Here is a 15,505-nt window from a genome sequence, read left to right as displayed (position 1 = left end):
TGCAAGAAGATGAGTCTGAGTATCTTGACTGGAAGCCCAAGAAATGGACTTTTGGGTTTGATCATCTCAGGTGAAAATAAGCCTATGATGGTTAGGATCCCTTTGTTTCAACTCTGCACTGCCATGGAGTCCCTAGGAGTGTTATTTATTTTTTCTCCTATGTTCCATAAACTAGAAACTGGCTTGATTAAATTGATGCTAAGTCAGTCATGCTTAGCTTTAGCTAGGCATCAGATTCCCATGGTAGCGAGCTTCATTCCCAGGCTATAATGGTGTTTGCAGTGAAAATCAGAGGGCTCTATAGTTTATCATTACTAAAGGTAACAATAGATGATGATAATTGATATGTTCTTAGATATTGTTAAAAGAATATCTAAAGATATATTTTTGTCATGAAGATTTTCAGTTATTTTGTTAAGCTGATATGAGTAGCTTGTTTTTTTATTAAAGATATTGTGTATACTGTTTCTCTTTTTAGCATACCAATGTGTTTGCTGGTTAATCAGCACCTTAGTCTTCTAGCAAGAAAGTTTCCAGAAACTAAGTTTGTTAAAGCCATCGTGAATAGCTGTATTCAACACTACCATGACACTTGTTTACCAACAATTTTTATTTACAAAAATGGCCAGATAGAAGGCAAATTCATTGGAATTATAGAATGTGGAGGTATAAATCTCAAGCTAGAAGGTAATGATGTTCTTTTAAAAATTGTTTGTAAAAAACAGGTGAAAACTTCACTAAATTAACAAATATCATGAAAGTTCATATCCACAAAACAAAGTTTTTCCCTTTCTTCCAGCTCTTCTCAAATGCCTCCAGATTAATTTCCTACAATAATAATGTTGTCATAACAACCACTTGCTTAAATCCTTATTGGTTCCTTGTCTCAAAAAGTTAAAAATTTAGAATCTTCTGCCTGAGAATTTCAGCCCACTTTTCTAACTGTATTTTTCGATGCTTACCAGTTTCTGCTCCAGCCAGGCTGGTCTTCAACTGCTGCTCCAGACACTGCTCTCGTTTGTTCCTTTATACTTCGTTTAATGCCCTTCGTATGTACCCAAAACACCCTACTCTTCTTTATTTTTCCTTCCAAATCCTATTCCTTCATGTGTCTCTTCCTCTTCCATTTATCCCATTGTATGATTTTGGTCCAATTCATAATCTGTCTTCCTGCTCTTTATTGAATTTCTATAACATATATTCTCTATGCAATTTACTTTCCACTGATCCACCTACTGTCTGATTTTGTTGATTAATTCCCTTTGAGTTTTCTTTTCTTAACACGTATAAGGACCATACCTCCTATTATTTTCTTTTCCATAATACATAACACAGGACTTTGTATTTTTACCTTTTCTAATGATTTTTACTTCCTGACATAGTTCAAAAGCCATGTCCTTTACCAAGTCATTTCTTGGAACTCCATTAATTTTGTATTATAAAAATCTTTTTCTCTTACCATCGTGTTAAAGCCATTGCAGATAGTTGTCTTTAATTGCTAGTTTATTCACTCTTTTTTTCCCTTAAAACTGTTTTTGGCCTTACTGAGACCTCCAATACTTTAATTGTTTCAGAATTATCCCTTTCTTTCTCCTAGTCTTGAAGGTGCCTCTTTGTTTTATCACCCTGTTTTCTAGCTTGGAATGTATTCCTTTATTTAAATTTTTTTAAATAATAAAAAAACAATAATATGCCAGTCATTCATGTAATTACAAAAATAACACATGTGAGCATTTGTTCATGTTTGCTTCAGCTACTTGGTTTTTTTTGTTGCTGAAATTAACATTACAGATATAGTTGAAGTTACTTATATTTCCATCCCTAGTACCATTCCCTTCTTTTCCTCCCTAGAGGCAATCACTATCATGAATAATGTGTTATCTAGTCCATGCTTCTTTTTATTAGTATATTAAATATTTTTAAGTTGTCATAAAGTACACATAATGTGACATTTACCATCTTAAACAATTTAAAATATATAATGCAGTATTATTAACTATAATTACCATGGTGTTGTTTGCACATCCAGGATTTTAATACATAAATAAGTTCTTTACCCATTTTAAGGTATATAGTTCAGTGGCATTATATACTATTACATTGTTGTGCTGTCATCATGATTATCCATCTCTATAACACTTTTCATCTCACATAAGTGAAATTCTATACCAATTAAACAGTAACTTCTCTCTCCCTCTCCCTCTGGCCCTTGACCACTACCATTCACCATTCTACTTCCTGACTCGATGACTTTGACTCCTCTCAGTACCTTGTATAAATGAATCATACAGTATTTGACCTTTTGTGACTGACTTATTTCATGTAGCATAATTTCCTTGAAGTTCATTTATGTTGTGCATGTATCAGAATTTTCTTCCTTTTTAAGGCTGTATAATATTCCATTGTATGTTTATACCATTGTTTGTTTACCCTTTTATCTGTTGATAGATGCTTGGGCACCTTCTGTCCTTTGACTATTGGGAATATCCACCATAAATATGATGTACAAACAATCAGTTTTAGTCCCTGTTTCCTTTTTTAATTCTATTTTATTGTTTATGCTATTACAGTTATCTCTACTTTTTCCTCCTTTGCCTACTTCTCCCCAGTCCCCTTATTCCTACCCCGGGCAATTCCCATACTGTTGTTTCTGTCCACGGTCATGCATTTATGTTCTTCAGCTAATCCCTTCACTTTCCTTCATGCAGTGCTTCCTCCCTCACTCCCTCCCACAGCTGTCAGTCTGTTCCATGTATCTATACCTCTGCTTCTATTTCGTTCATTAGTCTATTTTGTTCATTAGATTCCACACATAAGTGAGATCATATGGTATTTGTCTTTCTGCAACTGGCTTAATTCACTTAGCATAATAGTCTAGTCCCTATTTCCAATTCTTTGGATATACACTTAGAAGTAGAATAGCTAAGTCATATGGTAATTCTATTTTAATTTTTTGAGCAACAGCATACCGTTTTCCATACCAGCTGCACCATTTTGTACTTTTATCAACAGGGTGTAAGAATTCCAATTTCTCCACATTCTCACAAACACTTGTTATTTTTTTAATAGTAACCATCCTAATGTGCGTGAGGTATTTTCCCACTGATTCTTAATATTTCCTATGTTATTTTTTATGGTTTGAAACGCTTCAGTTTGTTTCAGAAGTCTCTGGTCTTCCACGGGTCTATTTGCCTGCCCCTGAATCAGTGCAGCATGGTCTTAATTACTACAGCTTTATAACAATCTAGTTGCCTCTAGTGGGAGCAAGTCTTTTTCAGACTTTCATATACATGTTGGAATTAGTCATGTTGATTATGTCTTAAATTAACTGTTGGAGACTTGATATCCCAATAAGAGTGACTATCTCTTTCTGTGAATGAGATGCATCTTGTCATTTATTTTGGTCTCATTTTATGTTTTTTACAATTTTCCTCATAAATACAATAGGCATATGTTACATTTTATAATTTAATGTATTTTGTAATTTTCCACAAAAGTGTGTTTTTTAAAAAACTTCTCATCAATGTTCTCTTCATTTATATAGTACTTAGGAATAAATTTGACAAAATGATGAATTTTCAGGGTTTGGGGATTTTTGGTTATTAATTCAGTTCTTGTTCTTTTTCTCCTGTTTATATTTTGGCATTTCATATTTTTGTTGAAATTTTCCCATTAAAGTTTTCAAATGTATTGGCATAAGTTTCTTCATAAGTAGCCTCAGAGCTTTAAAATCTTTACTTTGGTTATGTCCCATGTAAATTCTTGATATTATTTGTTTTTTTCATATCTTGTCATCATTTTTTCCTGAGTTGTGTCTGTTAGTCTCTGCAAACCACTAGCTTTCGATTATGTTGGTCACCTCTATTTACTTTGTCTTCTTACTTTTGCTAAAGTCCTTCATTATGTCTCTCTTTCTGCTTTTCTTGGCTTTATTTTATTGTTCTTGTCCTAGCTTCTTTTTTTTTATGTCACTCTTTTTTTAATATATTTTTTTATTTTATTGATTATGCCATTACATTTGTTCTATTCCCCCCCTTCATTCACCTTCACCCTGCACACCCCCTTCCCTACCATTCCCCCCCTTTAGTTCATGAACACGTGTCTCAAGTTCATTAGATTCTATATTTCCCATACTATTCTTACCCTCCCCCTATCTATTTTCTATCTACTGTCTATGCTACTTATTTTCTTCTCCTTCTCCCACTCCCCTGTTGCTAACCCTCCACGTGATCTTCATTTCTATAATTCATTCCTGATCTAGCTGTCCTCTTAATTTGCTTTTGTTTTAGGTGTGGTTGTTAATAACTGTGAGTTTGCTGTCCTTTCACTATTCATCTTTTTTGTCTTCTTTTTCTAAGGTAAATCCCTTTAACATTTCATATAATAAGGGCTTGGTGATGATGAACTCCTTGAATTTGATCTTATCTGAGAAGCACTTTATCTGTTCTTCCATTCTAAATGAAAGCTTTGCTGGATAGAGCAATCTTGGATGTAGGTCTTTGGATTTCATGACTTGGAATACTTCTTTCCAGCCCCTTCTTGCCTATAAGGTCTCTTTGAGAAATCAGCTGACAGTCTGATGGGAACTCCTTTGTAGGTGACTGTCCCCTTATCTCTTGCTGCTTCTAGGATTGTCTCCTTCATTTTAATCTTGGCTAATGTAATTATTATGTGCCTTGGTGTGTTTCTTCTTGGGTCCACCTTCTTTGGGACTCTCTGAGCTTCCTGGATTTCCTGGAAGTCTATTTCCTTTGCCAGAATGGGGAAGTTCTCTTTTATTATTTGTTCAAATAAGTTTTCCACTCGTGACTGTTTTTCTTCCCCTTCTGGTACCCCTATAATTCGGATGTTGGAGCATTTAAAGATGTCCTGGAGGTTCCTAAGCCTCTCCTCATTTTTTTGAACTCTTGTTTCTTCATCCTTTTCTGTTTGGTCATTTTTTTTCTTTCCTTCTGGTCTGCTCCCTTGATTTGAGTCCCAGTTTCCTTTCCATTACTATTGGTTTCCTGTGCATTTCCCTTCATTTCACTTAGTTTAGCCTTCATATGTTCCTCTAATTTGTGACTAAAATCAACCAGTTCTGTGAGCATCCTGATCACCAGTGTTTTGAACTGTGCATCTGAAAGTTTGGCTATTTCTTCATTGCTTGGATTTATTGGCTCTGGGGCTCTGAGTTGTTCTTGAGCCATGTTTTGATCTGTTTGTGCCTTTTACTTTTGAGAAGAGGCACCTTAGGAGTTCACCAGGGCAGGCCACCCGTGTCGCTGGGTTGTGATGCTGTATGTGGGGGTGGGGTCAGAGAGCGAGCGATGGCAGTCCTCTCCACTCGCCCCTGCCTGTTTATCTGAGTGCAAATGTGCGAGCCCACGGCCCTGTGTCAGGGCCTGTTCTGTCTGTCTCAATGCACGTCTCTTCACTGGTTTATCTGTGTGCAAATGCGCAACCGCAGCCAGCCAGCCACGCAGCGCCTTCCCTGGGTCCGCCCGTAGCTACCTCGCACCTGGGATCCAGGCCCTTGGCTGCCTGCATGCCACCAGGCCTGGTCGGGGGATCTTTTTTGCCTGACCCGCTCCGATGCTGGCTTCACCCCTCTCACTGGTTTAGCTGAGCGGTACGTTGTTTTGGGACTCCGTATTGTTCAATTTTCTGTGGTTTGGTTGCATTTATTGTTGTTAAAACTTTCATGTTTTTAGATTTGGTTGTGTGAGGAAGCAAAGTGTTTCCACCTACGCCTCCATCTTGGTGGAAGTCCTATCCTAGCTTCTTGATTTGAACTTTTAAACCACTATTTTCAGTCATTTTAAAATAAAAATTTTAACCATAATTTCTCCCTTTAAGTATAATTTTGCTGTACCTAATGTGCATTTTAATATTGTTGTACTCTCATTGGCATCTTAGTTCTAAATAATTTTTCCACATTAATTGTATTAGAGTTGATTTCTGTTTCATATAGATGAGAAACTCTTCATTTTTCTAAGATTTTAATCTACCTTAATGATGGGTTATTTATTGCAGAACTTGAATGGAAGCTAGCAGAAGTTGGAGCAATACAAACTGATTTGGAAGAAAACCCTAAAAAAGGCATTGTAGATGTGATGGTGTCTTCAATTAGAAACACTTCTATTTATGATGACACTAACAGTTCAAACAGTGATAATGATGATGCCAAGTAGAGGGAAGGAGTTAATAAATAGTTTTAAAGTGGTTGTGTATCGAATGCTTTGTTTGTCACTACTTTTAGAGTCAGAGATTACAAAAATTACAGATTTATTTTCAGTTTTTTAAAAATACTTTTGAATTTTGTTGTTGTTCAAGTACAGTTTTCTACCTTCCCCCCACCCTTCCCCACCACCCCAGCCATCCTCACCTCCCTCCCCTTTTTCCACCCCACCTTATTTTTGTCCACGCGTCCTTTAGAGTTGTTCCTATAAACCCTTCACCCTTTTCCCCCATTATCCCCTCCTTTCTCCCGTCTGGTTACTGTCAGTTTGTTCTTAATTTTAATGTCTCTGGTTATATTTTGCTTGCATGTTTGTTTTGTTGATTGGGTTCCACTTATAGGTGAGATCATATGGTATTTGTCTTTCACTGCCTGGCTTATTTCACTCAGCATAATGCATTCCAGTTTTATCCATACTGTTGCAAAGGGTAGGAGCTCCTTCTTTCTTTCTGGTGCTTAGTATTCCATTGTGTAAACATACCACATTTTTTGATCTATTCATTTACTGATGCCCACTTAGGTTGCTTCCAACACTTGGCTATTGTAAATTGGGCTGCCATAAACATTTTTATGTTAGAATTATAGCTTAGACCCCATGTCAAAACTTTCAGGTATTTCAGAAATTGCCTCTAACAATACCAGTATTTATACTGAATTCTTAATATTTGCCTTTATCTGATCTGTCTTCTGATCCATGTTGGACAAAAACACTGATACTACAAGTCCCCTGTACTGCCTACTCCCTTCCAAAGAAAGGCCTATGAATGAAAATAATGAAAACAAACCATGCCATTTTGTTTAATTTATGTTAATAAATCTTAAAGTCTATTATTTAGGGGCCCTGAGTGAAAATACTTAAACTTATGACAATATGCTTTTTTTAAAAATTTCTTACCTATGAAAAAAATTAACCACTCAATATAAAAATGCAATTTAATGACTCTATAAAGGACATAAAAAACATCTCTACTTATTATTATTGTTATTAATAATTCTGTTAAGTCAGAAGATTAATGCCCTGGCAGGTGTGGCTTGAACACCAGCCTGTGAACCAAAGGGTCGCCAGTTCAAGTCAGGGCACAGACCTGGGTTGTGGACCAGATCCCTAGCTGGGTGTGTGTAAGAGGCAACCACACACTGATATTTCTCTCCCTCTCTTTTTTCCTCCCTTCCCCTTCCTCTAAAAATAAATTTTAAAAGTCTCTTTTTAAAAATTAAAAAAAATTAGTAAGTGCTGTCGTTAAGAGACTACAAAATCATTAGAACTGTGTGACAATTTCCAAATCAGAAGTGAGAAAAATACGTTGTGAAACCTTACCTGTGTTTTAATCGTAATCACAGAATAATGCATCATGAGAAAAGATACAATATTAGGATACTCTAAAAAGATCTGCAGGATGTTTTATCTTGTCCTAATAATGAACACCATTTTTAGAGAATCTAAATAATCTATCACATAATAGTTCAATATCAGATTTTATTCTTCTACTTTGTACTGATAACCTATCATTCTGACTGTAGTTGTTCTCTGATTTTGTGAGAGAATCTGGACTAAGTTCAAATGATTAGTTTACAAAAACAAATTGGTGAGAAATGAGGCATTTTAACCTAGAATCAAGAAAAGGCTCTTTGCTGCTCTTGCAAGTAGCCTGGGATCACAGAGGCTGCACAGAATGATGAAGAGCAAGGAAAGTTAAATACAGATTTGAGTAAGGTAATGATCATTCATTTCCCCAGGTAGGCTAAAATCAAATGATCTTCCAAAGAATTAAGAAGATCCCTTTATTTTGAGATAGAAAAAAAGGGCTCTTGAAAATATGCATTTTGGGGATGAAGGGAAGGAAAGTTGTGAAGAACAGTTGGGAGTTGCACATGATGGTCTTTATTTTAGCATTCTGCACACGAATAAGAGCAATAATTACTTACACTGGCCCAACTTCTGAAGTTTTCTTTAAAAAATGACTGCATAAATTTCTATTCAAGATAAAACCATGTGGAAATGAAAGGAAAAGCCATATAATCATAAACTTAAAATCTAACTTTAATGCCATCTAATGCATATAAATATGAACATAATTTTTCCTCCAATTGAAATTTATCCCTCCTAATAGAGAAATTTCTGTCCCTCTAAGTTTAATCTTTTTTTACTAAACATATATTTAACTTTTAAAATTAAAATTAACAAAGTACTAATAAATAGTACTTAAGACACCTAATTTTTTAAATGCCTATTTCCCTTTTAACTCTTAGCTCAAATCCACCAGATGGCAGTAAAAGTGTTTACACACAATCACAGTTCAGGAAGACTTTAACATTTGTCAAAATCCCCCAAATATAGCATGTAAATAAGTGGCTGGTTGTGATTCCAACCCCAGCCTTTTTCAAATGTGCGTGCGCATGCACATGCACACACACATTGTCCTAGCACGTACTCTTGCCTGCTGACACTGGTCAGTACTACTTCCCTGTGCTACTTCATTTATACCTCCTCACGTAGGTAAGGTATAAATACTTGTTAGAAGGTAGAGGTATTATTTAATTTTAATATTGTGCTTCCTATTTAATTAATTTTTTATTTGAAGGGATGCAAACAAAAGGGTTTTTAATTGCCAAAATTCATCTGTTTTTGACCTACAAAAATGGTTGACCTATGTTCCAACTCAGTATTTTTCTCTATTCCTTTGCTACCAACTGTGCTCTGTTAAAACTCCCTTCCCTACCTTCTAGTGCCGTGCTTGTCAAATAGTGGTCCTGGAAACAGCAGCATCTCCAAGGAGCTCGTTAGAAATGCACAGTCTCTGGCCCCATCCTAGACTAACTGAATTGGAAATTTTCTTTTAATGAGATCCTTACCTCATTAAGCAGCATTGAGTGGCAAATACCTGAAAGACATCTTGAACATATTCTTTAACCTTTTTCTCCACAGTCTTGGTTACCAGAATTGTATCTTGTTTAAAACTCCAATCTCAGTTCTAAGGCAAGTGTTCTCTGGCTGAACTTGTGACTCAGGAACTCTGAACACAGAAGATGGGGTTTGTTTAAAACCAATTCTTTCTCTGTCTTTTCAAAGCCTATTTCCTCTGGTGTGTGATGGGAGACTGGGGGAGAAATTAGGGAAGAAAAGGATACATTTCTCTCCACTGGCTAAGTATAATCTATATTGCATCCAAATGTTCATTCATTAGTGGGCACACAGTTCTATTGCAGAAACTCTGTGGCAGCCTCTCCACTGCAGTTCCTTGATGTGGGAGATCAGCCTACAACTTTCTCTTTCTAAATCGCTCTCAGGTCCCAAATTTAGAAGCATACCCAGCCTCTTGCTACTTGGAATTTCTTTCCCCCTTGAGTGTCAAGATGGTTCAAACCTGGATGACACTTTCTACACAGGATCAGAGGATCAGTGGAACAGGAGAAATGTACACATCCTTGCCATGGCAAATGTAGGCGCGCACATTGCTTTAGTAAGCCCATTCTCTGGCTGCTGTTTCTTTCCAAGTCTCTATCCCCCTGTTTATCAACAAATATGCTAGTGGATTAGATGCTGATCTCTCCTTACAGTTCCTTCTAGTTTCTCTAGCTGATTCTAATGGAGCCTTTTTTACTTAATGGAGTGGGGTGGAGGATAATTGAAAGGGAAAACTGGTACTGTTCAGGAACCTGACTAGCTCCAATGATTCTCTTGTCCTCCTCTTCCCAAGTATTCTGCTTATATGACCTGAGAGTGAGGGTTGGAGGATTTGACTATGGAACTAAGGCATTTTGTCCAGTTTTTGTTCTGGCAGAAGGACTAGGTATCTGGCCTCCAATATCAGTGCTATTTAGAAGGGGAGTAGCACATGCTCTTTATTCCCCATTTTGGACTTTACTCAGCATCCTCTTACACAGGTGTTACCTGTGTCTACTATAGTGTTACATACTTTTATCTTTAGAGAGGAAGGGAAGGAGAGAAGGAGAGAAACATCAATGCGTGGTTGCCACTCATGAGTCCCCTGCCAGGAACTGGCCTGCAACCCAGGCATGTGCCCTGACTGGGAATCCACGATCGTGTGGTTCGCAGGCCCGCACTCAATCCACTGAGCTATGCCAGCCAGGGCCAGTGTTACATACTTTTATGGATCCTCAAGTACTCAATTACTAACACAGTACTAGTACATCATATTTTACTTATTTCATCTCTCCATTGTACTTTAATGCACATTAGTAAGGCTACATCTTGACAAAACTATAAACTGCATACAATCATAATGATATAAAGGTGATCCTAAAAATCTTCTAGCATGTCTTACCTTTCATCTTATTCATTCATTCAATCATTCATTTACCTCAGACATTGAAATGGATGCTGCATATATAGTGGTGAACAAAACACATGGTGTCTTGACTCCTGGAGTTTGCCATGTGGTGTTGGGGAAGATAGTGAATGGATAAGAAAACAAATATCAAACAAATGTACAAGGTCTGTCCAGAAGGTATCCATTCAAGTAATATAAAAAATAGAGACATTTATTCAAGAAGATATAAGATACCAGAAACATTGTATAGAGGACAACGATGACTCAGTCCTTTTCAATGTAGGCACCTTGGGACCTCACACAGTTCATCCAGTTGCCATCAGCTGCCCTGTCATATTTTCCTAAAAGTCGCTGACAGTCTGAAATCTCTTCCCTTTCAAAGGTAATTTCAATTTTGAGAAAAGTCAGAAGTCACAAGGTGTCAAATCAGGGCTGCAGGGAGGCTGAGTCACCTGGGTGATCTGATGTTTTGCCAAAAAGCTCTGCACGAGACATGATGTATGTGTGGGTGTGTTATCATGAGGAAGCTGCCAATCACCAGTTGCTCTAGCTGTGGCCTACTGAATCATCCAAATAGTTTCTGCGAAGGGATGTTCAAGCTTAACACAAAATGTGATGCAGACTCGTTGCTGTACTCACTCAGTATACATGATGGTCACACAGTACACATGCTCACTTAACAATGGGTGTCTACCACTCCCACTGACTAGTACACTGAAATTGTCATTGTTCACACATGTGCCTTCCATCCACTCTCCTTGGCTGCCAGGTTATATCAATGTCATCCAAACCATTCTTGTTATATTAATAATGGTTGGACTTTTTCCAGACCTTGAATGTGTAATTTAAATTTCTATTATAGAGGAAACAGCACAAAAACCCACAATAAGTGTGAGTACTACAGGGGGAGGGGAGAGGTGAGAGGTGGGAAGGAGACCTACTTAAATAGGGCAGTTAGAGCTTTGAGACATGAAGGCTGAGGAGGGGCCAGCCATGAGAAAAGATAGGAGGGTGGTTTGGGCAAGGGCACAGCTTGTGTCAGAGCCTGAGAATAGAGAGGTTAGCAAGGAACTGAAGGAAGTTTCTGGATTGGGAGTGTCAGGGGAAAAGGAGAAATGGTAGGACATGAAGTTGGAGAGAGAGCAGGGGCTAGATGAAGCAGGCTACAGTGGCCATTGTGGATATAATGGTAAACAAAGGGTTTTAAATGGGAACATGTGGTTTCCTTTATGTTTTCAAAAGAATATTCTTGCTGCTCTGAGAATAGATTGAAGGGGACATCCAAGATATTTGAAACACTCAAGAGGAGACATCAGGTATGCAACTGAACATATGTGTATGGAGCCCAAAGGAGAAGTGTAGGCTGGAGTTACAAATCTGTGAGTCGTTTCAACCATTCCCAGGGGTCAACAAAAAGCATTAAAGTCTAAAATCACCATCTTTGCTACCCAATCTTCATGTAGCAATTTATAATTTGTATGTGATCATCACAGTTCTGAGGTATTTTCCAGACTCTGTAGATAAATACTCTGAAGCTCAGAGAAATTAACTTTCTTAGTATTAGTCAAAATTTAAGCCTAGACTTTTTAATAGCACCTCATATTACTATACTTCCCTCTTTTTCTAAGGGTCTAGAAAGAACATAAGTAATTGACTAAACCATGAAGGTTTCTCTAAAAAAAACTTACCTTACATTCCCTATTATGAATACCTTAAACTTCCTATGTTTCATTCACATTAAACTGTGGTGGCAAAACTGCCCTGGCTGGTGTGGCTCAGTGGGTTGGGCATTGTCCTGCAAACTGGAAGGTCATGGATTCGATTCCTGGTCAGCGCACATGCCTGGTTGCAGGCCAGCTCCCGTGTTGGGGGCATGCAACAGGCAGCCGATCGATGTTTCTCTCCCTCTCTTTCTCCTTCCCTTGTCTCTAAAAATTAAACAAAACGAAACGATAGTGGTAAAACTAAAACTGCCAATTAAAGGATGAATGAGAGAGGTAATATAAAAGAACAGAAAGGACTTTGACAGGACATAGGGAGCTAGTAAAATTTGAGCAGAAAAGGTGTAAGATTATACAAAAAGGAACATCATTAATAGTGGTTGACACTGATATGGGATTTCTTATGAACCAAGTACAATTACACACACACCCCTCTATCTGTCATTTACTATATCTCCTCTCAGTTATCTTATGAGATGGGATCATTATCTTTATTTTACAGATGAGGGAACTGAAGAACTGAAGAGACATAACTTGCTCAAATTCATGCAGATATTAATTGGTAGGATTGGGATTTAAATCCTGGCAGTTTAGTGCTCAATTCTATACTCTTAACCACTATGTTATATTGCCTCTATCAAGACGTCAGCTAGGGGAATCAGTTGGGAAGGGAGTTTGAAATGCTCAGTTTAAATAATAACAAGTTTAAATAAAATAAGAAGGAATGAACAGAGTCTGGATTACATAAATTGTGTTTAAGGAGAGGATTTAGGCGGTGGGACCTATAAAACTATGAGGCAGGATTTTCCTTCTAGGAAAAAATGGAATCTGGAAGTTGGAAAAGTTATTACAAATATGACCCAGTTTTATTCTTGGAGAGAATAAGGGAGAAAGGATATGTTATGAACTGAACTGTGGGAAATGTTCAAGCTGCAACAGAGTACTGGTAGAAGAAAGAGGATTATCAACAGTTCTTGGTAAATGATTAAACACAGAAAGTGAGAGAGGAAAGAGTCAAAGATGAACATGAGTAGATTCTGGTGACTAAGAGGACAATGGAACCATTAAAAAGGGCAAAGGTGTTTTTGATGCTGTATGCTCAGGATACAGAATATGAGGTGGGACCACCTTCTAGAATAAAACCCAGACATAAACATCCTAAGCAATGCACTTAAACACTTTGGTCTGGATGCAACCTACCTTATCGGTATAATGAATCTTCCTTCCTCTCTTGCTTACCAGTATCAGTTAGGATTCATGATCACTAGTGAGAGAAAACCTCTCACTGGTCTAAGCAGTAAAACAAACACATGAATTTATTGACTAACTTAAATAAATTTCCAGAGTTATCTAGTCCACATTGGATTCAGGGCATCACATATCTCTTCAAGCTAGATCTCCATCTTTGAATGTTTTTTTCCCCTGTTCTTTCTTTCTCAAAATCTGAGTAGAAAGATGGCTTCAGGTCTCCACCATTCTAGATTTAAATCTCTTAAGAGAGAGAGCCTTTCTTGGTAATTCCAGCCTGTGGTAGTCGATTAACACAAATATTATTCCTCCTAGAGTCCTACCCCAACCTTATGGACTGAGTGCAGAAAGGACAGTTCTCCAAATGAAATGATCAAAATAGGGAATGAATGCTGAGCAGGCAGAAATGTGTACTGAAATCCCTTCTGCTCTATGATGCAGTAAGTTAACAAATGCTTTCCCACTTTCCCCTGAAGGATCAGGGATCTAAGTTCAATTCTTGTTTTGTTTTTTCCCCTATTTGAGCATACAGCAAGAATTTGAAATGGTGCCCTTGTTCTATGGCTCAGTGGATTGAGTGCCTGCAAGGTCCAAGGTTAGATTCCCAGTCTACTGCACATGCCTGGGTTGCGGGCTAGATCCCCAGTAGGGGGCGCGCGAGAAGCAACCACACATTAAAGTTTCTGTCCGTCTTTCTCCCTCTCTTCCCCTCTCTAAAAATAAATAAAAATCTTTAAAAAATTAAACTGGTTTAAAAATTTTTGAAATGTTTACTGACGTGATTGTTATTTGAGGGAAGGATTTTATAGCTGTTATTTTTTGAAATAAGATGTTTTCTATTTCAAATCAAAAGGACATTCATTAAAACATAAAAACTACTAGGAATTGGAACTGTAAAGACTTCTTTTCCCATAACTCAGAACTACTGAAGTATAATTTTATGTGTGGACCAAGTGTGTTTTCAGAATCACGGGGAGTAATTTTCTTCTAATGTAAGCAGGAAATTTTCACACGTTTTTCTGAGGAGAAAAGGGGGCCTAATTTACTGCTGCATCCATCTTCCCTTATACTATCTCTTGGCCTTAAGGGTTTCTGCCACATGCTGGTGGCCAAAGGGCACCAGAATGTTATTGGGGATTAGACCTCGGTTCAGCCACCTTGGTATTTGAGTTCAAATTAAGAAAGAATTAAGTGCCAAGACTCAAATGCCAGTAAGTTTATTTAGAAAGTCACAGAGGTAGAAGTGGTGAGCCAGCTGGGTTGCGGGTTGGACCAGGAAACAAATTACGGAGGCAAAATAATGGTTAGGTTCACGGTTAAAGGCCAGGTAAAAAAAACTCCAAGTGAACACATCCTGACCTTCTTTTGCCTCCCTTCAGCCAAGAGCGCCTGTCCTGTCTCCCCACACCTACCCACCAATAAGAAGTGGCCCAAGCCATGTTCCCCTGGGAGAGGAGTAAAGGCTGCGTCTCTACAAGTTCAATCGTCTTTGCAAACCCCTTTCCCAGCCCCAGGAAAGGACACGAGTGAGGCCGCTGGAGAGAGGATAAAAAACTCGCCCGCGAACGCACGAAAATATCTTCCCTGGCGTCTGCAAAGTCATTTCCTTTTCAAGGGCCAGAGGGTCCCCTTTTTGGCCTCCGGATTCTTCTAACAGGACGCTCTTTCTTGCTCCCCCGCATCCAGAGCAAAAGCCAAAGCTGCCTCGACCTAGCACTGACGCTCCCCCGACCGGCCGCACCCTGCACCGGCCAGGCCCCGCCTATCCCGGCTTTCCAGTAACTGGTGCGGAGAAGTGGGTGCCGCAAAGATCCCGGCTTTCCTCTGCCCCTGGCGGCTGTCGCGGACCGCGCACCGGGCCCTAGGAAGCTAGAGTCTTTCTCCGCAGTCTGGGATACCCACCACGGCTTCACAACGCCTAACGGGGCAAGTCGCATGCGCACGATAACACACCGGGAAAAGGGAGAGTGAAGGGAGGGGCAAACGCAGAGCGCCGGCCATCCGAGCCCGCGGGGTCACCGACG

At 38.5% G+C, this 15,505-nt stretch overlaps 1 protein-coding gene across 1 annotated transcript in view; it reads left to right on the top strand.

Annotated features, from left to right (window-relative positions):
- The window catches only part of PDCL2 (phosducin like 2), a 30,029-nt gene extending 23,856 nt beyond the window's left edge, over positions 1-6,173 (top strand). Inside the window, exons 5-6 of the mRNA XM_037162240.2 lie at positions 479-687; positions 6,016-6,173. Of these exons, the coding sequence (XP_037018135.1) occupies positions 479-687; positions 6,016-6,173 (367 nt within the window). The remainder of the gene's footprint in view (positions 1-478; positions 688-6,015) is intronic.
- The last annotated feature ends 9,332 nt before the right edge of the window (positions 6,174-15,505 follow it).

Source organism: Artibeus jamaicensis, unplaced genomic scaffold (assembly GCF_021234435.1).
Source record: "Artibeus jamaicensis isolate MK-2021 breed Jamaican fruit bat unplaced genomic scaffold, CSHL_Jam_final contig_889, whole genome shotgun sequence".
Classification (NCBI taxonomy): domain Eukaryota; kingdom Metazoa; phylum Chordata; class Mammalia; order Chiroptera; family Phyllostomidae; genus Artibeus; species Artibeus jamaicensis.
Note: the sequence above shows the minus strand (reverse complement) of the source record. Positions and strands in the feature narration are given on the sequence as shown.